At 37.1% G+C, this 22,218-nt stretch overlaps 1 protein-coding gene across 3 annotated transcripts in view; it reads left to right on the forward strand.

Annotated features, from left to right (window-relative positions):
* Window positions 1–20,487, forward strand: part of LOC107655199 (leucine-rich repeat and immunoglobulin-like domain-containing nogo receptor-interacting protein 3) — a 39,428-nt gene extending 18,941 nt beyond the window's left edge. For 2 of the 3 annotated variants that reach the window (XM_016442618.1, XM_016442619.1), the window contains one exon: window positions 17,691–20,487. In XM_016442618.1, the coding sequence (XP_016298104.1) occupies window positions 17,735–19,552 (1,818 nt within the window). In that variant the 5' untranslated portion in view covers window positions 17,691–17,734 and the 3' untranslated portion in view covers window positions 19,553–20,487. Of the gene's footprint in view, window positions 1–15,014; window positions 15,071–17,690 lie in introns of those variants that run through there. The other variant, XM_016442620.1, reaches the window with a different exon arrangement.
* Window positions 20,488–22,218: the final 1,731 nt, after the last annotated feature.

Raw genomic sequence — 22,218 nt, forward strand, 5'->3', positions numbered from 1 at the left:
TATATATAATGTATTCTTTTCTAGGCCTATCTAGTGGTAGGCTTAATATCTTTGCAGACACTTCAGCTGTGAAATAACAGTATTCACTGTTTCAGAGGTGAGTGTACTTGAATGTGGAGCTAATATGATTTTATAAAAACTTGCCAACTCTGAACATTTGAAACTGCAATAATATCAAACTGCTGCAACAACAGAGAGCAGCATAATTGAGCATAGCTAATTATTTACAATATATTCTAGCAGAGCGTTTTTTTGTGTCTTTAGTTATTAGTATAGCTTTGTTATTAGCTACTCCGTTATTTATTAACTAAATTTAAATTATTATTATTTTTTTTTTTGTTACATAACAGGTCCTCATAAAGGGTGTCATGTTCAGAAATAACGAAAAAGGGACTGCAGTCCTTTTGAATTTGCAGAGCTTGCTAGAAAAAGTACCTAGTGTTGGATATTCCTATGTACTTTCTTCATACTTCATATCTCATTTCATCCTCCTTCCTTTCTTCCCTCTTAAGCCTGTTCTCAAAGAGACCTTAGGATTGTCAGTCATTTGCAGTGGCTCAGCGTTAATTCCCCCCCAATACCGGGGCAGTGATGGTGCTCACACCCACAGGATTTGTATGGTGACAGCCGAAACGCTAGGTTTGAGCTCTTAGGGAGAGTAAGAAGGGAGCACCTGTCAAGTTCCCACTGAGTCGAAGGCTTTCTGAAATTCCTCTCTCCCCGAATCCCATTTTTCTTCCCGTCTTTCCCCAAACCTGGTTATGTCATGCTGTATAATCTCTCTGAGTGTAGTTTCCCCAAATATCTTAAGTGAACGAATCATTCTCATTCACTTCCATGCACTAATTTTTAATTCGCTATACCATAAGCCTGTAGCATTCGCATGAAGAATCATTTCATTGGTTGGACCTAGTAAACCGGTCTGAATGAGACTGACGTCTCGTTCACATTTAAACACTCTTTCTGGAGTCTCATGATAATATTGTATATATTTTTTTATAAATATTTGTTTTTAGCTGTTTTTCTTTTATTTTTTTTTGAGTGAGTCATTCAATCATTTACTCATAATGATCCAATGACTCATTCAAAACACAAAACCACAGACTAGTACCTGCGGAAAGAGTCACTGAATGAATCGGTGAACAAATCTTTTTAGAGAGCAGATTCAAATGATTCAGATCACTGTATTGTATTAAATATTCAAATTATTCATTTATTCACAAGGTTTTAAGTAGTCACACAATGACAACATCGCATGAGTTGTACCCTCATTAATCATTCATGCCCTAGTGCATGCTGGGAAGCAGGCAAACACTAATGAAAAATAAAAGCCCTTTTCAGGCATATTTGACAAAAAAAAAATACAATACTTTGTTATTCAGCATTATTTACTAGAGTGCTCATTTAATATTCTATTTACTTTAAGTGCAGCTTTATTTTTTTTTGTAATTGCTACTTTATTCTCATAATTACAGTAGGACTTTTATATCTCACACTGTGAATTGAGTATTTTTTAGTGTGAATTATTGTTCTCGCAATTGTGTCTTTGATTCTCATTATTGTTTTTATTATTATTATTATTATTCATTGCATTATTTTTATTTCTCCAGTAATTGCAACTTAATATCTCACAATTGTGATTCTGGCATATTTGAACAAAAATAAGTATTAATACAATATTCTAATATGGAATCTGGATTTCTTTATGTATTTTTCAGCATTATTTACTAGAGTGCTCAATTAAGATCCAAAAATGTTGGAGTTATTTACTTAAAGTTGAAATTTGCCTAGACTTTTCATACAATAAACAGCGTCCTATGGATTAAACAGACAAAATCCAAAACATTTCTAGCCACGAGATAATCTAGTTCAGTTTTGTGGGTGTTTGAGAACTGCAGCGAAACAGCTCCTGTTGTGTTTTCTGGGCCGGAAGGGATTGACAATAGCAGAACTGCAATAAATCCCACAAAGCGCGAAAACATTAGCGATGCAGCAGGTTTTACTAGGGACCTCCTCTGCTGCTGGTTAGCCCGCTGTTGTGTGGTCTCTTTCCTAGAAGATAAGTCTGCCAGCTGTCAGCGCTAGGCCACTGTTGTCTAACCATTCCAGAGATTAGAGCTGGTTATTGGAAACAGCAAAAGCAGGTGGTGTGCCACCGGATTAAAGAAGACACTGAAGTAGGCCAGGCTCGCATCCAGAACAAAAAATACGGGGGCCGCTGTCCCAGAACATCACCCTATGTAATAACGGATAATCCTTCTATTTTACGCCGGCACATGCGTGTCATATTTCTGGCTGGGTTGGACTTTATACGGCATGCTGCTGTTGTGACCAAAGGGGACAAAAACAAGTGTATGCTCTGTGGTTTTTCTTTCATAAGAACTAGTATTCATAATTCTAGTTTGACACAGAGTGGGTGGTAAACATCATTACTTTTGGATGCTGCTGGTGTTTTTGTGTTTTCGTCATTGTTGGCAATCAGTCTTACAATGAGATAAGAGATGCTGGGATTATATTATCCTGCAAGCTTAGGGAAACTCATTCAAGGTTTGAATTACCTTCTCTCTTCTTTAATAAAATCAAGCGCTTATTGCTTGAGATGCCTATTTGTTCAAGGCTCTGCAGATAATTCACTAATAAAGACTGTTTCCAAAAAAATGCAAAGGTAATTATATTACTCACAATTGTGACACTTAAGAGGCTCGCTTTTTCTCATAATTGCAACTTCTGTCAGGACCACTATCGTCAAAGATGATTGACAATTAGCATACAGTTTGGATTGGCGGTATCGTTTTCTTTTTGTAACTTCTGCTATATCTCACAATATGACTATTTCTGACAATTACAACTTTTTTTCTTGTAATTGGGACTTTTATATCTCACTATGTGACTAAATTGCAGCTTTATTTTTTGTAATTGCAACATTTTTATTGTAATTGGGACTTTTATATTTCACAGTGTGATTATAAATCGTAAATTGTAGCTTTATTTTTTGTAATTACAACTTTTTTCTTGTAATTGGGACTTTTATAATTCACAGTGTGATTATAAATCATAAATTGCAGCTTTATTTTTTGTAATTACAACTTTTTTCTTGTAATTGGGACTTATATTTCACAGTGTGATTATAAATCATAAATTGCAGCTTTATTTTTTGTAATTACAACTTTTTTCTTGTAATTGGGACTTATATTTCACAGTGTGATTATAAATCATAAATTGCAGCTTTATTTTTTGTAATTAAAACTTTTTTCTTGTAATTGGGACTTTTATATCTCACAATGTGACAATGTATCATAAATAGCAGCTTTATTTTTTGTAATTACAACACTTTCTTGTAATTGGGACTTTTATATCTCACTTTTTGACTATATATCATACATTGCAGCTTTATTTTTTGTAATTACAACTTTTTCTTGTAATTGGGACTTTTATATCTCACTGTGTGACTATATAGCAAACATTGCAGCTTTATTTTTTGTAATTGTACCTTTTTCTTGTAATTGGTCATATCTCACAATGTGACTCATAAATTGCAGCTTTCTTATTGCATTTCTTGTCATTGCAACTTTATATCTCACAATTGTAATTTTTTCTTATAAATAGGACTATATCACACAATGTGGCTATAACGTATCTCCAGTATCAATTCTCCTTTATTTTTCACTTTAAGATGTAAACTGGTATTAACCACCAACAATCAAAAGCCTAGACTAACTAGATTCTTTTTCCATGAGGGCTTTTTCCACTTGCGTGTCAATGGGTGTCCCATGTTTTGTCTGTAACTCAAGGGACCCAGTTTGACTCGAGTCACTCCATACTTAACCTCCCACTCATTATCCCACAACAGCTGCTGGGGTCAGTGGTGACCTGGTGTCAAATGGTTGTCACCGTGTTCTCAAATATACAGGTCGACTGAATGCAGTGATGAATGTATGGAGTCGTGTTCTAGCGTATATTGTAAATCCTCTGTCAAAAGCAAAATTTCCACAAGAAGAGCATAAAAACTAGTGATTTGATCAATGTGCATTTTCCAGACCTCGACTTTGCAATTCAGTTCTAGAGTTCAAACCTCTCAAGGAAGTTGAACTCCACTAGTGTCAGACAGAGATGAGAGCAACCACTGATTTTGAGACACTTTAAAAGCAGTTTATTATTTGACACACATTTCAACAGAGAAACCTCGAAACACTCAAGACACCCTTGAAATGGCAATTTTATAGATAATAATAATAATAATGGTAATAAGAATCTTTATTTTCTATAGTGCCTTTTAATGTTATATCTCAAAGCGCTTTACATAAACAAGTAAAATAACAAAATACAAGCAAAATACACCATGTGAAGATTATAAAATAAGCAAGAAAAGAAGATATGCAATCAAAACACTTAAAAATAAAATAATATAGAATTAATACCAAAAAATCAAGTTAAAGATACCCTAAAAATTAGTTTTAAGGTGAGATTTAAAAAGGGATTAAGGGATTTTGCTTGCCTTATCTCAATAGGTAAAGAGTTCCATAGTTTCGGATCTAATGAAGAAAAAGCCCATCGATCTAAAACGGGTTGAGAACAGTTAACAGACCTGTTTCAGATGAATGAAGGTCACACTTTGTGGTATAGGGAGATAAAACCTCAGACAAATATTGAGGTGCCAGACCATGTAAAGCCTTATAAGTAAGCATCAGAATTTTAAAATCAACCCTAAACCTAACAGGGAGCCAATGCAAAGACTCCAAGGTAGGAGTAATATGATCTCTTATCTTAGTTCTAGTTAGGATTCTTGCAGCCACATTTTGCACGACCTGCAATTTGTTTAGGGTAATAATCAATACGGGAAAATACAAAAGTGTTAATCAGCTTCTCAGCAACAGGGAAGGACAGCATTGGACGTAATCTGGTGATATTTCTAAGATGAAAGAAAGATGTTTTAACAGTATTCTGAACATGAGGCTCACATGTTAGACTAGAATCAAAAATCACCCCCAGATTTTTTAGTTTTGCCCGAAACTCAATGATAGGACCATCAACTGACCCAGCTTTACGTATTTGGTGGGGTGAACCAATGAGCATTATGTCAATCTGTTCCCTGTTAAGACAAAGAACATTTTGTGACATCCATTCCTTTATCTTAGAAATACATTGAGAAAGAAAATCCACAGGCACAGTATCATCAGGTTTTGAATGTATGTAAATTTGAGTGTCAACTGCATAAAAATTTAATTTAAGACCAAGAGATCTCAAAAGTTGACCAAGTGGAAAAATGTAGATGTTAAAAAGCATGGGGCCCACAATTGATCCCTGAGGGACTACAGCGTGCACGACACCAACCTCATACCTAAATCCACCCATGGTAGCAAATTGCTTACGATCTGTGAGTTCGGAAAAAGATGCAACATGTGAAAGTCTATTACGATTCAGCAATTTGTTAATGGAATTAAACAGATGTGGTTCTATTCTCACTACCCCTTTATGGATTCCTAGACTTTTTTGGTTGATGCTCCATCTGAAAACATAGTAAGCTGTCCACAGAGGTAGTATTTTAAGGGATCACAGGCTCTTCTGAGTTTTAAGGTAGGCAACTTAATTATGCTGCCTTATTTTCGAGCTACTGCTAATGCTTTGCACTCAAGCTCACTAAATAAGTTAAAGATGGTGAATTAGGTGAAATGTTGATTATAAGTTCTTGTATTTCATTCATTGAAAAAAAGTGTTGATTTAAAAGTTTTTCAGTGTAATTAAAACTTGATTTTACCTTATTTATGTGAGCTTGAATGTACATTTTATGCTTATATCATGCTGTTAGTTTAGCAACATGCTAACTAATAACGAGTCACATTCTCCTGTGAGGAGCACTATTTTGTGAGTTGTTGCCTATTTAGTGCGCTCTTAATCAGTCACATATGAAGTTGCATGACAGCTAGGATTCCGCCAATGTAGGCAGCTTGTTAGTTTTTTTTATACAGAGCTACTATGTCAGAGGAGAATTTGTGGGTTTTTGCCAAAGGCTTCTTATAATTGGGAGGAACAGGGTAAATTACTGGGGTAAAAACTGAGCTTCAGCTTTCACGCAGCAGGAGAATAAGAAACGGCTCTCATTGGTGCTTGATAACTCCAGCTAATAGTGTCTAATTGCTCTCGCTGATTTGTAAGCAGTAAGAACCTTGATTAAAGGCAACGATGTTGCGAAGAGGCAGCAGACGGGTTGCCAACAGCCGGAGGGTCTGATTGTCATTGCAGCTGCTGCAACTAGCAATAGATTAGCAAAGGATTGCCAATCTCAACCAAAGGTCACACTCTGACTGTATGAACAACTAGCATATCTATTAGCCCATTAGCATAGCGGTGCACTAAGATCCTGTGTAAAAAAATGTTTCAGATGATCCCACAGGAGTAAAGGTGATCCAAAATGTTTTGTGAGACATGTAGCTGTTTGCATTTGTAGCATAAATGCTAATGCATTCTGGCCTTGCTAACCAGGGACAAAGTCATACTTCAAAACAGTCAGCAGAAGTAAAACCATTATGTACATGTACTGTATGTGTTTTTTTTGTGTGACTGATTCCGAAATCATGTGATATACATCCAAATTCACTCTCACAGAAGGCTAAGCTAACCTACTAGGTAGTGGCCAGGCAGTCTGAAGTGATTCGTTTTGACAGGGTTAGAATGCCAGCCAGTGAAGGGTGTCTTTTAATCCATTCAAGCCAAAGAGACGACTGCAGGACGGCGTCCCACCTCCGCCATGCGACCTAGCTAGGCCGAGGCCTTTTCCGACACTGCCCAAAAACATTTCTCATGCAATACCAGGCTTCATGCTTGCCTTTCTTCAGCTCTCTCGTCCTTCTAATTAAAAGCTTATGCAACTTCAGTGTTATATTCGCCCTAATGGAATGCCTTGTAATTTTATCACCCTGTGTTTACATGTAATTGGCCCCAAGAGTCAATTGCGCTAATGAATTGGCAGTTAGGATAAGTATCTCAAGAGGTTGTAGTGGAAGGCATCATAATTAGATGTGTCCTTTGTTTCATGAGTATGTTTTTTTTCTTTTTCATGACATGACAATATAAATATAGAAAATATAAACATACATACTTACAGGTTGTGATTCAATGGAGCCAGCTGGTTCAAATAAACTGGATACTGAGCAGTGTTCCCTCTAAGCTGCGTGCGTGCGTGGCCAGGCCACGCACTTCTTATGTCGCGGCTATGCAGAAGAAATAATATTCAATTCAATTCAAGTTTATTTGTATAGCGCTTTTCACGATACAAATTGTTTCAAAGCAGCTTTACAGAAAATTAAGTTTCTACAATATATTTAGTAGTAGCTTATCAGTGGTGACTGCCAGTTAATGTACGGAAAAATCAATTAAAGACGTAATCAAACAGATGATGAATACTATTAACAGCAATTATTATATGTTGCAATCAAACTTATAGCAAAATTTGGTAATTCTGTATGTTGTTTCAGGGTTGGCATCATCTGAGGTCCTCTGAGGGGTTGGCATCATCTCTTCTCAATATGCCGTGCATAGGACAGATGCAAAAATGAGTTGGAAAAGCCATTTGATTGAAACCTAGTAAATGCTAAATAATTTCAATGTTTGGGCAAACCGCGATAGAGTTGGTGTCGATATAGAACCGGTTTACAGGTTTCATAGAAAGAGAATGATGTGCACCAAATCAGTCGCTGTAGAAATTGAATACTTCAATGTTTGCAGATAAAATAGATCAACAGGAGAGCCAATGCAAATGTAATGATATGAAATAAAACGTCATCATGTTTTAAAGAAGAGTGGCTTGATTAAGTGGGGGAAATATTGGATGATGGGCACAGATAACCTAAAAGTTTCATCATTTAGTTACATCAAGGGTCAAATCAAATATAATAGCACATTAAAGTTAAAAGTTACACACTTTTTGTGTGTGCGCTGTACACGTCTGGTATAAATGTTTTTGCTCAGGTGGACGAAATGTACACCCAATGGAGAAAAGTTTTGCTCAGCAAGGAAAAATAAAATTGAGGTAACATTGGTACTGAGCCATTTTTCAAGAGCAAGCGTTTTGTGAATCCCGAGATTGGAGAAGCAGTCGTCAGTAAAATGGCGGGAACACAAAAAAAAAATATTGGGGTTGTACTGCTGTGGTACAGTGGAATTTTTTTTTAACCACTGATTCTTTGCAGCCTCTTCTTTCGGAAGTGAAAATAAAACAAATTTACTTTCACAGTGTAGGACACAGCGTCTTCTCGACATGATGTTAACCACACGAACAAGCCACAGTGTTTGAGAATATAACGTAGAATATAGGCGGGCATTATGCAAATGTGATACACCGTGATGTGTAGCCGTCGCAAAATTGGGATTCGAATTACTGACGACTCGTTTAGGCTGTTCCGAGTCGATTCTTTCTTTTAGGAGACAATAACTTTATTTATCGTGCTCTTTCGGCTTTACAACTTTGCAGATCGTTTACATTCACATACAGCTTGAAAGGCAATATTCGAAATGGCACAATAGGGGCACCATATATTTTTATTTTAATTATTAATAATAGTACCAATTGATCATCGTTTAAATGCCAGACTACCTAAATATTTTTGCTGACCATTTCTATCTAACGCGTCATGTCAGAAAGCTCAAATCATCTCAAACTGGGTTCTTGAACATGACAATGAGTTCACTATACTCAAATGGCCTCCAGTCACCAGATCTCAATCCAATAGCGCACCTTTGGGATGTGGTGGAACGGGAGACTGGCATCATGGATGAGCAGCCGACAAATCTGCAGCAACTGCATGATGCTGTCATGTCAACATGGACCAAAAGTTCTGAGGAATGTTTCCGGCACCTTGTTGAATCTATGCCATGAAAAATTAAGGCAGTTCTGAAGGAGGTTCAACCCGGTATTAGCAGGTGTACCAAATAAAGTGGCGGGTGAGTGTACTGTACGTGTCAACTTTAGGCTTAGTTTTATTAACTTTAGAGCATACTCAGAAGACGTCATTGAGTCATGGTGATAAACGTTTGCAGTTTATGACACTGCACTCATGTGTAATCACAATCTTCATGCCACTTCTGTAATCCTCTTGATTTATTTCCTCAGCTTTGAGGATCCAGTGACTGGCGGCAGTCCTGTCAGTGCCGTGTCTCAATTTGGAGGGGCTTACAGAGAGGACGTTAATTTACGGGTACTGCTGGCTGTGCCCAAATGCCAGGGGTGCCGCACATGGCTGACCTACTTTACTATTGCCCTATCCACATGCATGCTGACTGCAGTGCTACTAGGACCTGGACTACCCAGTGGAACTCATTAGCTGCTGCGTAACTACAAGGGAAACTGATCTTGTGAAATACCGAAGCAGCGGAAGGTAATTTATGTTTGGTGGAAAATATTGTGAGGTGTGTATTTTGACATTTTAAAGTTGATACCACAGGCGCTAATTATTTTATTTGCTCAAGAGAATATATCTGGAGATGCTTCAGGATTTGAGCTCTCTAGGATGTCGCTCCATGTTAAATCTGATGAGTCACGCCATAATGGAGTATGACATCCACCATCATTGTAATCTGAGCTACTTCATCCAGTGAATTTTCAAAAACCTTGGTATCTTTAATGCTTTCTTTTATAACGGCCATAAATATTTGAACAACATTTCTATTTGCCTGAGTAATACTATAGTTAAAAAAAAAATCGAAGACGTTAATGAATAACTTACATTTTAGACAAAATAGTTCCTATTACGTCGTCTGTTTTTACTCCACCAATGAAAATAATTCCAAATGAAGCCACATAAGAATCAAAAGTCGCACGTCTCCAAGAAATGCAACACAGTGGTGTTCTGTTCCTGAATGAAATTAATACGAATGTGATTCATTAAGACAACCACTTTTTTAGTTCCTAAATGAATCAGTGTTTTGAAGGAATTGGTTTTAGTGAATGATTCAGTGATTCACTCATACAGTTGTTCCATTTTTTAAATGAATCAATGTTTTTGAGTCGGTTTAAGTGAATGAATCAGTGACTTAGTCAAAGACAGTTGTTGTTTTGCATTCCTGAATGAATCAATGTGTTTTGAATTAATCAGTTTTAGTAAATTATTCTATGTAAGTCGATTTCTGCCATGGAATAAATAAAACAAAAAAACTTTTTTTTACTGTATAGGTCAGAATTTCTTCCTCACAATTCTTACAACTTTGTAATATAAACAGAATTGCGAAATATAAAACTTACAATTGTCAAAAAAAAAAAAAAAACAGAATTGCGAGATAAACTTTTTTTTCCTCGCAATTCTGAGTTTACATCTTATAATTCTAAGTTTATATCTTGCAATTTAGACATTTTCCTCAGAATTATGAGTTTATTTCCCCTAATTTCTTTTTGTTTCCACCATGCAACAAAAAGGTAACTATAACTTTTTATTTCACAATACTGATTTTTTTTCTCACAATTGCGAGTTTTTATCTCATATCTCACAATTCCGAGTCTGAATTGCTGCCTATAAACTCCGAATTGTGGAAAAAAAGCCTGAATTGTGAGATTAAAAAGTTGCAATTACCTTTATTTTTTGAATTCCATGGTGGAATCAGGCTTCCATATGATTCAGTGACTCAGTTATACTGTGAATACCATCTTGTTTCTTTCCTGAATTAATATGTTTTTAAACCTGACCTTTTAATATAAGCGCCAAAATAAATATACTTGCAATTTGTGATAAAGGCATATTTAATCGTTTAGTAAAGGCAAATGACCCTTTAATGTCCAAATCATTAGACTCCATCTCAAAGCTGAACCTTTAGTACTGCTGCATTTTGACGACTTTCAATTATAATTGTGCAAATGAGTCAGACGTGGCCCGAGGGGCTGTGAGTCAGACAAAACTGTGAGCACGGTGAGCCTTACGACATTGGTTTCTCTCTTCAGTCACATTCACGTGACTTTTTTTGGCCAACAGCCATTGTTTTCAATGTCATTATCAACATCCTGTGGAGAAACTGTGCTCTCCATATGTCCATGGAAATTGGCTGTAAATAGCGTTTTTCATCTAGAAATGAAACCAAATGGCTTCTTCCTCGAAAGCTGGATAATTTTTCAAGGTCAAGGCATTTTTTTTTTTTTTAATTCTGAATTAAATTTAGAACCAACACAAACCACATGTGCAAAAATCCTCCTTGTGGCCTCGAAAATATGGAATGTGAAAGAAAAGAAAATATTTAAGGTATTTAAGCTATTTGAAATATATATATTTTAATAATAATAATAATAATAATAATAATATTGTTTAAATTATTTAAAAATAACCATGGGTCGTAATCCATTCTTGGCCTGGCTACGTCAATTCAAAGTAGTTTTGATTAGAGAAAATGACACCATGAAGAAGATGCCAGCAGTGGTTGTCTGTTTACGTTTTTCTGTCTTGATTGCCACATTTAGTTAGTACCAAGCTTATCTTTGACCTAATTATCTAGTTCCTGCACCATAGCTGAAGCCAAGGATCAGGTCATCTAACACGACTCTCTGAGCAAAGATAAAAGCAGCATTAAGCAGCTGTCAAGTAGAGCATCAGTCAGTTTATTCACAGGATTGTAAGCCAATAAAAGAGCGAATGTTCAATACTGTACATCACTATTCTTGTTGGAGTTGGTCCATCAGGGAGGCGTGGTCAGTCTCTTTGTGCTAGTAGGTCATGTTCATGGACCATGATAAACTGAATAATTCATCCCATCAGGAAACTGAGCGATGCCAATTGTTGCTAGAATAGAGGGTCTTTCTGTTCTCACCTAGATCAAATATGCATGTTAAACAAGTCATGTTCTCAGGCTGCGCTGGGTCATTGTCTTTCTTCCCTGAAACACAATTGACACACTATCCCCTCAAGAGTTGTGTGTGATTGTCCTGCACCTCTCCTACAATAGCATGTCATCTCTCATTAACTTTTAGCTGATTAGCATGCCTGTTCATGAACCAGATCAGGTGAAGCTTCATGAATGTTTTTAACCTTCTTTTATTAAAGGTGATATGATTTTCATGTTCAGATACTTCCAATACTAGCTAATGTGCAAAGAGAACTAAAAGTAGGGCTGCACGATTTGGGGGAAAAAAAATCCTAATTGTGATATTTTTCTGATAAAATTTGCAATTGTTATTTAAATGAAAAAAAAAAAGTTTTTTGCTGTGCTTATTTGTAGGGCTGCACAATTTTTCCCCAAACTTTGTGATTTTTATATCAATTCAGTTCTGGTTTGTTTTTATTAATAGTCTTCGTTTTAAGCTCTTAAACATATTTATTTGCACATTTTGCACATCTGCTCGAAATAAACACCCTTTTTGGACGCCAACTTTGCTCCAGTGATTTTGATCCTCCTTGTGACTACTCGGGTTGTTATCACAGCATAACAGCTAATAGGTTGTGGATATGTTTTAAAAAGCTGAGCAGGTGTTTGCCGTTGTCATCATTCAGACGGCTGTCAGAGGTTAAGAGTCAGAGTGCTGTGGCGTCTCTTCCTTATGTAATTTACTGTCTGTCTGGTCCCACACTTCAAATTTCTTTTTAAAGCCCTAGTGTTGAAATTCATAATGTGAGAATGATTTTTCGGGATTTAGAAGTTGCTGAAAGGAGCGGGGGAAGTTTTAGCAGCAGTTTCCTGTTTGAGGGGACAAGGGAAAAAATCTGTATCCTCCCTTTAAGTTCTGCTTTGTTATAGAAAGTCAGGCCGTCTCGCAAATTTTCGGTTTTAAAAAGCTCATGTACAATCATGTGTTTTAAGTGTTTTAACAAATAATAATAATATTAAACACAGAAGCTTTAAAGTTTATAAATGTAACTTTTCGGACTTTTCTTAACAGATCAGAATCTAACTTTTCACATACATACTCATGAATATTTAATGGTCATAAATATTTTAAATGTGTGCAATAATAAATTATAATTGCATTATTTGACAGCAGCCAAACACCCTTTTGGACGCCAACTTCGCTCCTGTGATTTTGATCCTCCTTGTGACTGCACAATATTACAGTACTCTTAATTTCTTCATTTTCAAATGTTAAAACTGAAAGAGGCAGCGCAGAGCATTTGTGATTAAATAATTGCATTAAGCCATATAGTGATTGTGATTTATATGTAAATTTTCAGCTTCTGTTAAATTTGATTATTATCTTTGACATTTCCTGTTCCAAACTTGGTCATGTTTACAAGGCTGTATGACTTTATTTCTTCTGTGGAACATAAAAGAAGATAATTTGAAGAATGTTTTTGAGAATTTAACTAAAGTCAATGGGGTCCAAAACTAAAACATTTGGAACCCATAAACTTTCAATGTATAGACAAAAAAAACTGACTTTTTTCAAAATTTTGAATTTTATGTTCCACAGATGTATGAAAGTTGTTCAGGCTTAGAACAACATGAGGGTAAATTCTGGCCAAATTTTCGCTTTAAGTTTCTCAAAATGACTTCTGTAGTGTTTACAAAGCCATGATTGTTTGTTCTTCACACAGTCAGCATGTATAAAGTCAGCATTTTGCAGTCCCTGCTCCTTGTTCGTCATCTCCTTGAACTCCCAAACGTCTGCTGAATCCGAGAACGTCTCTGGTCTCAGATGGCTTCTGTTCTCCAGCAACACGCCGATGCCCTTGTCGGCTTTTGTTTGGCCAAGGATTCCATTGCTTCTGTGAAGTACGACGTCCCCTTGAGATGGCACCTCCAGGGAGTCGACATTCACCCTGAGCATCCGTCATTTGCCCCTTCCTCATCCTCGGTTCACTTCATCCTGTCTTACTGTCTGCTCGCGGGCCACTGTCGGGTTTCCCCAAGCTGCAGATGATAGATGGGCTTGCGGAGCAGCAGGAGACAGAATGAGGAAGTTATGAACGGTTATGTAAAGAGATGTGTGGGCAGCATTTGAAATCGATGTGAGTTGAAGAGTGCCATCAGCTGCACTAAACTAGTGCAGATCCAGCGGTGATATATGGGAAAGTTGACGCCTCCACACACTTCCCTTCAGCTCATGGCCCCCTCCATGAGTTCTTGCACCTGCCCTATCATTTTTTTTTTTCTCTTCCAGTGTGTGTTCATTATTCCTTTTAATGTGCTTTCTCTCTAATTAAGGTACTAGGCTGCCTTAATTGCTCCCAGTCTGTATCATCTGTTTAAGAGGTTTTTTTTTGTTTTTTCAACCCAGATAGACTTTTCTCTCTGATGTTTGTGTGATGTCAGTCTGGGCTTATGCTGCTATTTTTTTCTATTCTCATCATTAAACCTGGTCTTGTTTATGTAGGACAATATCCTGGATTCGACAGAAACATTAAGCACCATATAGTTAAGTGTTTTTCAAAACAAGCACTGCTTTCAAAACTGTTGAATGTTTTTCATTTCCTTTTTTACTCCGACTAGCTCTTAATAGTATGATTCCAGGATGCGTTGATTTTAGGCTTCTTATGATTGCATAAAATGACTAACACTGCAAGTTTAAGTACCCAAAAAATGGTTAAGTAGACAAAATGGTAGACGACACTTAAGTCACACTTAAAAATGTATGAATGTGATTGCATTAGATAACAAAATATCAAACTAGTGTTATTTATATACTATTATAGTATTTCTATATTATAGTATAGTATACTATTAATAAATAAAAAAAAAAAAATATATATATAATATATTATAGTAATAGTTATAATTTTAATATTATTATTAGTTTTATCATTTTAATATTAGTTTAATTTTTAGTAATTTTATTATGTAATATATTTAAATTCCTTTTTTTATATATATATTTTGCATCTAATGCAATGACATTCAGACATTTGTAAGATTTAGCAACAGAGTTTTTCATTTTCTCAATCTGTTTTAGAACATTGATATTTTTGTATTGATATTTTATGTTTAACCAGCCTCTCAACAACTGTTATGGGAAAATAAACACTAATTGCTTGATTTGCCCTTCACGTATCGACTAACAGCTGTTAGGCTATGTAATTCTCAGGTGACATGCTACCTTGCTGAGGTGAGCAACAGAGCAAAGAGGTAGCCGTGTCTCTCATTTACTCCTGACAACTTTCAGGTTGAGGTCAGCTCCATTTAAATTCCAATGCAGGGCAAGCCAAAATTGGAATTCAATTTTAGATACATTTTTGCTCACCCCCATGTCATACCACAGCACACAAAAAAATATTTAAAAAAATGTCTCTCTTTATTTTTCTGTTGTCCATACAATTAAAGTCAGTGGGGTCCAATGTTAGTTTTGATTATGTGGTTATGTGGTGATTATGTGGATAAAAACAGTTTAAACAGTAAAAAAATATATTTTGTTTTCTGCAGAAAAAACTCATACAGGTTTGGAATGACATAAGGGTGAGTAAATAATAGCATAATCATAGGCGGAGCGTGTGAAAGGCTGGGGAAGGCGTAGCTTTGCGCATTATAACCAAACACACACGATTCTGTTGAGCTTCGGAATGCAATGGCCAATCAGAGACGTTCAGATGAGTCATCGCTGAAACTCATCAGCTTTGTTTGAATGAATTTTGTGGGTAAAATATACCATTAAGGTGGTGATATCTTTTTAAATGTATGTCTAACTATGGAGTGGTATAGTTACAGTATTTGTATTATAAAATTTGGAGTTATTGCGCATCTGCATGGATATAAAAATTCACATGAGAGCACTTTCCTGAAGACAATTAAATTTAATAAGCAGTTGAAATATGTTTTGTTGACATCTCATGAGGGGGTGGAAAGAAAAGTGGCGGGGTATTAATCATTGCTTATTATTAGTATTCATGATTTTCTGACATAATGACCCATGACACAAGCTTTGACACCTGAGTCATAGTCAGGTGTAGTTTTCTATTCACCTCACGCTGCTGATTGTCTTATAGCGATCCTATGGACTCCATTTGTTGTTTGAAGCAGTGGTCTGTGCTGATTGGACAGCTTCTTATTGTCAACTGATATGGGTTTGAACCAGGGGCTGGTCATGCGTTTGGGTTACCAGAGATGATGGGGGAGGGAGAAGAAGGGTTGTGCTGGGGTACATCTGAAATGTCACTGTTCAATAATAACCTGGTAGCTGGTACTTGGACTATTAGACTTCTGTTCCATAGGTAAGTCTCATTATGGTTCATTAAGTCTCATATACTTTAGCACCAGGGTGGGCCCGAATGTTCATATCAAAATGCACTGACTGGGATATCTTCCATTGCACATTTGTAAAGACCAAGTTAACATTAAAATCTATTTTATCTAACAAGTTTTTTCACCCCAGTCTTTCATTGAAATGCTACCTACTGTAACACAAATCAAGCATGATCTTAAAGGGGTGGTTCATTGCGATTTCACTTTTTTAACGTTAGTTAGTGTGTAATGTTGCTGTTTGAGCATAAACAGTATCTGCAAAGTTACGAAGCTTATAGTTCAATGCAAATGGAGATATCCCCTATTAAAATTCTGGCAGTTTAATGCCTACAAAAACGGCTGGTAGGGACTACAACAAGTTACTTCCCGGGTTCGTGACATCACAAACCCAGATCGGGCTCAAACTGATAAGCGATATTAAAGACGCCGTTGTATACAATACAACCGGAGTACATGCCGCTGAGGTGAGGGGCGGGACAATTAGATGCGCACTAGAGGCGATTTAGCCAATCACAACACACTGGGCTAGCTAACCAATCAGAGCCCAACACCTATTTCTGAGGGCGGGGCTTCATAAAAACAGGAAAAGATCAGCCCGTTTCTCAGAGAAGGGACAGAGTGGAATAAAGGTAAATTATGTGAAAAATAATGTGTTTTTAAAAAAACGAAGCATTAACACATCTTAGACTGCACCCCATAAACACAATCAAGCCTAGAAAAAGACCAGTGAACCACGCCTTTAAGTCATTTTGAAGCCATGCCTAGCTCAAAGCTCTGATACAGTACATATATTTCTTGGCTTATAAAGATAAAGAAATCATGAACTTAACGAGGGCATTACGTCATCTGAGATTTTAGCCTGTTCATGTGTAAAGTGTTCATGACATGCTAAAGCTTTTTCTACTTCTGTCCTTACTATTCAGTGAAAATAGCTCTGTTTTATACTGCATTTTTTAAATTTAAATGGCTTAATCTACAGTTTTAAAGGCCTGTTCTCACAAAGACGAATGTTGGTCATGAACATTTGGTGCAATATAATCATCCAGGTTGTCTATTCAGATCCATGCAAGAAGAATGGCAGACTGGGTGAATGAAAATGCAAATTCACTCTCTGACAGTGATGCCTATAGAAAAGCAGAAACACCCCAGTTACCCTGGTAAACACAAAGCAATGTTGTGCAACTTTCAGTTCCCGACAAACATTAATCTTGGTGTGAACAGGTCTTAATGGTGTTATGAAGGGGGGTTAAATTAATTAAAATTGCAGTTTTACGGACACTTGACCTTAAGATTGTTTATCCATGCTAGTCTGAAAATGTGCTGTGTCTTCACAAAGATATATTTTACAGCTGCTCTTTTTTGGCCTATGTTTTCTAAAACATTAGTAGTAGTCATGCTCATACAAACTGTAAGTAATCATTGGACTCGGGACAGTTTATTAATTTCACAATGCTGTAGAAGTGGTTATAGATGAGAGTTGCAAAGTTGTGATTAATCAATACCTGTTTTCTTTTTGTGTGTGTGTGTGTGTGTGTGTGTGTTCTTTTCTCTAGGTGTGAGGTGCAGTGATTCGGCCCCAGTAAGGTAGGGAAGGGGCATGGCGGGTTGTCCAAGCCTAAGCTTACCAGGGCTGTTTGTGCTCCTAATCGCTGCATCCCTAACACATGGCCAAAGCTGCCCACAGCGCTGTGACTGTATCCCTCATCAGAGAACCGTGATGTGCCAGAACAAACGCCTGGGCTCTATTCCTGGGGGCATCCCGGCTGACACACGGCTGCTGGATCTGAGCGGCAACAGTTTGCGCTGGGTGGAATACAATGACTTGGCGACTCTGTCAAGACTTGAGGAGCTAGACTTGAGCGAGAATCTCATCAGTGTGTTGGAGCCTAATGCCTTCTCCAGCTTGCTTAATCTTAGAGTGCTGTGTCTGCGAGCCAACCAGCTTAAACTCGTGCCCATGGGTGCCTTTTCACGGCTCACCAACCTCACCACTCTGGACCTAAGTGGGAATAAACTGGTCATCCTGTTAGACTTCACCTTCCAGGACTTGAAGAACCTCCACAATTTGGAGGTTGGTGATAATGACCTGGTGTACATTTCAAACAAGGCTTTCATAGGATTGGTGGGGCTCCGGGAGCTAACCATCGAGAGGTGCAATCTGACCTCTATAACTGGACAGTCTCTTTCCTACCTTCGCGGCTTGGTGACTCTACGATTACGCTACCTCAGTATTGCTTCATTGGAAGAGCAGAACTTCCGCAAACTTGGTGGACTGCGGGGTCTTGAGATTGACCATTGGCCGTTCCTTGAGTACATCTCTCCTCATAGCTTCCAAGGTCTCAACCTTTCTTGGCTCTCGATTACCAACACCAACATTTCCACCGTGCCTACGGGTGCTCTTCGCAACCTAATTCACTTGGCTAGCCTCAATCTGTCTTACAACCCCATTTCAGTTCTTGAGTCCTGGGCCTTGCGGGATCTTGTCCGCTTGAAGGAACTGCACCTAGTTGGTACAAACCTGATATTAGTACAACCCTATGGTCTTGGAGGCCTGCAACAGATACGATTGCTCAACTTGTCAAACAATGGATTAGTGACCCTGGAGGAGGGATCCTTCCACTCGGTCAACACGCTGGAGACGTTGTGTGTAGATGGCAACCCTTTGTCTTGTGATTGCCGCCTGTTGTGGATCCTGCAGCGCCGGAAGACCCTCAACTTTGACGGAAAGTCGCCTGTTTGCGCCACACCCATGGAACTGCGAGGAAAAGCACTTAGTACCTTCTCAGACTCTGCGCTCTTTGACCATTTCACCTGTCAGCGGCCTAAAATTCGCAACCGCAAACTGCAACAGCTGACGGCACGTGAAGGCCAGGTAGTGTCGTTTGTATGTCGAGCAGAAGGAGACCCAACTCCGGTCATCTTTTGGATTTCACCTCAGCGCCGACGTATCACCACCAAGAGTACTGGGCGAGTGATTGTCCTGCCTGAAGGTACGCTGGAGATCCGTTATGCCCAGGTAACAGACAGCGGGACCTACATCTGCATAGCAAGCAATGCTGGTGGCAACGATACCTACTTTGCCACCCTGACAGTCAGTGGATTGCCATTGGATGGTGCTTTGGCAGCCAATCGCACCTATTACGTGGGTGATCTTAATGACACAAATTTAAATGACACACGTGTCTTTCTCAAGTTCACATTGGACCTCAAGACCATCCTGGTGTCCACAGCAATGGGTTGTATTATGTTTCTGGGTGTTGTGCTTTTCTGTTTCATTCTCTTGTTTGTGTGGAGCCGCGGACGAGGTCAGCGCAAGAACAATTTCTCAGTTGAGTATTCATTCAGAAAGGTAGATGGTCCCGCCGCCAGCGGGGGTCAAGGAGGGGCACGAAAGTTCAACATGAAGATGATATAAAATGGACACACAAACAGTTTAAAGGAGTTAAACGCACATTATTGTTATTTCAAACTGAAATAAATTTCTAATACAAGTCCTGCAGTTCGGATACCAGTTCGGATTTTCACAGAGGGTTTTAATGGGAGCAATGAATAATATATTTGCTGAGGGGTACTTTCCATCAGCAGCTATTTATAATCTAACCTTTTGGTGTCTTGGGATATTTTACACATTTATTAAGACATTTATGATGAATTACATACTTCTGTGTGACTGGCATTAGGTACCCATTTTAAGCCTTCTCATGTGAGAAGGCCAAGCTTGTAGTGATGTATAATGACCATTAAAAATACGACCACGCAATTTTCTACAGAATATGGCCTTCTAAAATGAAAGTTCAATTATGTTCTTAATATTTTGGAGGTTATTGTGAGAAAAGTCCAGAATTATTTAGATTATAATTATTTAAAGGGCTGCTTTCTGCTTGCCATGAAATTGCCAATGCCCTCAAAAGTTAAAAAGCGAACATTATTGCATTTTGCTAGGCAATTGCTCAATAGTTTGTAGGCAATAAAGTGGGCATACACTTCACACTGCCAATTTAACAAGGATTTGTTGTTGGATTAGGCCCATATTCTCAGCCTGTTAACCACTTTGTTGGACACATGAGATGCTAGAAGACTGTTTAAAACTGTTTAATTATATCTTTCTTAAAGAGTTAGTTGATTCGGTTTGCTATGGATAATAAGGCCAGATAACGAGTGCTTCTATATTACACTGCCACCTACTTCTGAGTCATGCCCACATGAAGTTAAACTGTCAGACACACACACAAAGGTACTGTAGTAACAACATAAAAGCACTTTGTCTTTATAAAGGCATTACATATTTATCAGCTAAATACCAATAGCCTCAGTATCTAGACTGGGTTTAAGACATTTGTATTTTATTATATATATATATGGCTGTTTTGTGTGTGTGTTCATTATAGTGCCCTGTTTTCATGTTAAATAAATTAAAGTGAAATACTTTTATTCAATATAAAATGTTCTTAAATTAATCAAAGATGATGTGTGAAAACTCTTAAAGCGCTACTGGTTTAAAAAACTAAATCTTTCTGAGCGTTTTATTACTGGTGACCTTCAGTTGTACACATGTCTATGCCTCTTCTATATAAGTGCAAGTCTCATAACTAATTTCATGTTCATTTGCATGAGTATACAAAATACAGTCAGCGATAGCTTGTTGTGCACAGGCCACTGATCATTTGATCCATCATGGAGTTTTTACGCTTGTATTTTCTGTTTATAAATCGCATTGATGATGAGTTAGACTGCTCAAGTGCTTCCGCTTAAAATGAAACAGAAAGGCACTTTACAAAGCTGTTCTGCTGCCCCCTAATGTTAAAATACGACAGTTTAAAGAACACAGTGTATCTGTCTCAAACTTATTGCCTTCTACCAATCAATCTTTATTTAACACAAAGCTTAAATTAATTAGATTATGAGCCGTTTTGTTTGAACAGATCAAATGTACCCTGTACTGTCTTATTTTATGCAGTGTTGTATGCACATTACAAACTGCCAGAATTTGTCAATAGCTACTGTAAAACTAATTAAAAGAAGCTTTTTGATATTTTTGTAAAAAGTCATTTTACAATTTGATTTAATATAAATGAAATAAATGGGGATCCACAACATTTTTATGTTCTAGATAGGTTTATTCGTAAATATGTTAAGAATATTGTTGTTATATTGTGTAAAAATGCTGTTTATGAAAGCATGTACCTAAGTCCCTGTGTTGGAATTTCTTCTTTTTTTGGTTCTTCATGTCATCATGAAGTAATATTAAATATGAATGTTTTTGACTAATTTATGTAATGTAATGCATATATAACCTTTAATAGTTCTCAAACGTTTTTTTTATTTTTGCAAATGCCAAGATGATGTTCATAATAAACATTTCACAGCATTTTTGATTATTTATTTATTGATTATTTTTTATTTTTTGTTTGAAAAACTGGCATAGAAACTAAAGTTTACCTTTTATTTTTAAATCCAGAACAAAACCCAATCAGAGGAGAATAGCAGGAGAACAATGTCAGTTGAACATTCGTCTTCAGGTTTACATTGGTAACAACCAACTTACAAACCACCAGCCCTAATTCTATAAACGGTTTTGACCATTTTTGCCTAAAAAGTTTCTGTAAAGACAGCCGCTTGTCAGCATACTTTGATTCGGTCCCACAAACTTTAAATGAAATGACATGACAGCTGAGCAATTTGTTGGCCATAAGCATCTGGTACAGTCATGTGTGCACAAGAAAATGTCAATTATTTTCTTGTCATGACACTTTTCTACTCATACCATCTGCTTTATGAAACAAAACAAAGTTGTGTTTCCTGCAGGAGGTAAAAAGTACGGACATGAAGGCAAATAATGATGTACTTATAAAAAAGATATTCAAAACATAAGTAAAATATTTAAAGAGACGACCTTTTTGACCTTGTCTCTAAATTGCCAATATCACACAGGTAAGTACGGCATTCTCACACAACATTCTCACACGACAACCCTCTTATTTACATATAAACACAAAAAAAATAAGTGTAATCGTATTACAAAATGAGAGTGGTTTTGATGTCTTGATGATGTTGTAGATCTAGTCGCCTGTGACCAGGTAT

Source organism: Sinocyclocheilus anshuiensis, unplaced genomic scaffold (assembly GCF_001515605.1).
Source record: "Sinocyclocheilus anshuiensis isolate Anshui unplaced genomic scaffold, SAMN03320099.WGS_v1.1 scaffold735, whole genome shotgun sequence".
NCBI lineage: Eukaryota > Metazoa > Chordata > Actinopteri > Cypriniformes > Cyprinidae > Sinocyclocheilus > Sinocyclocheilus anshuiensis.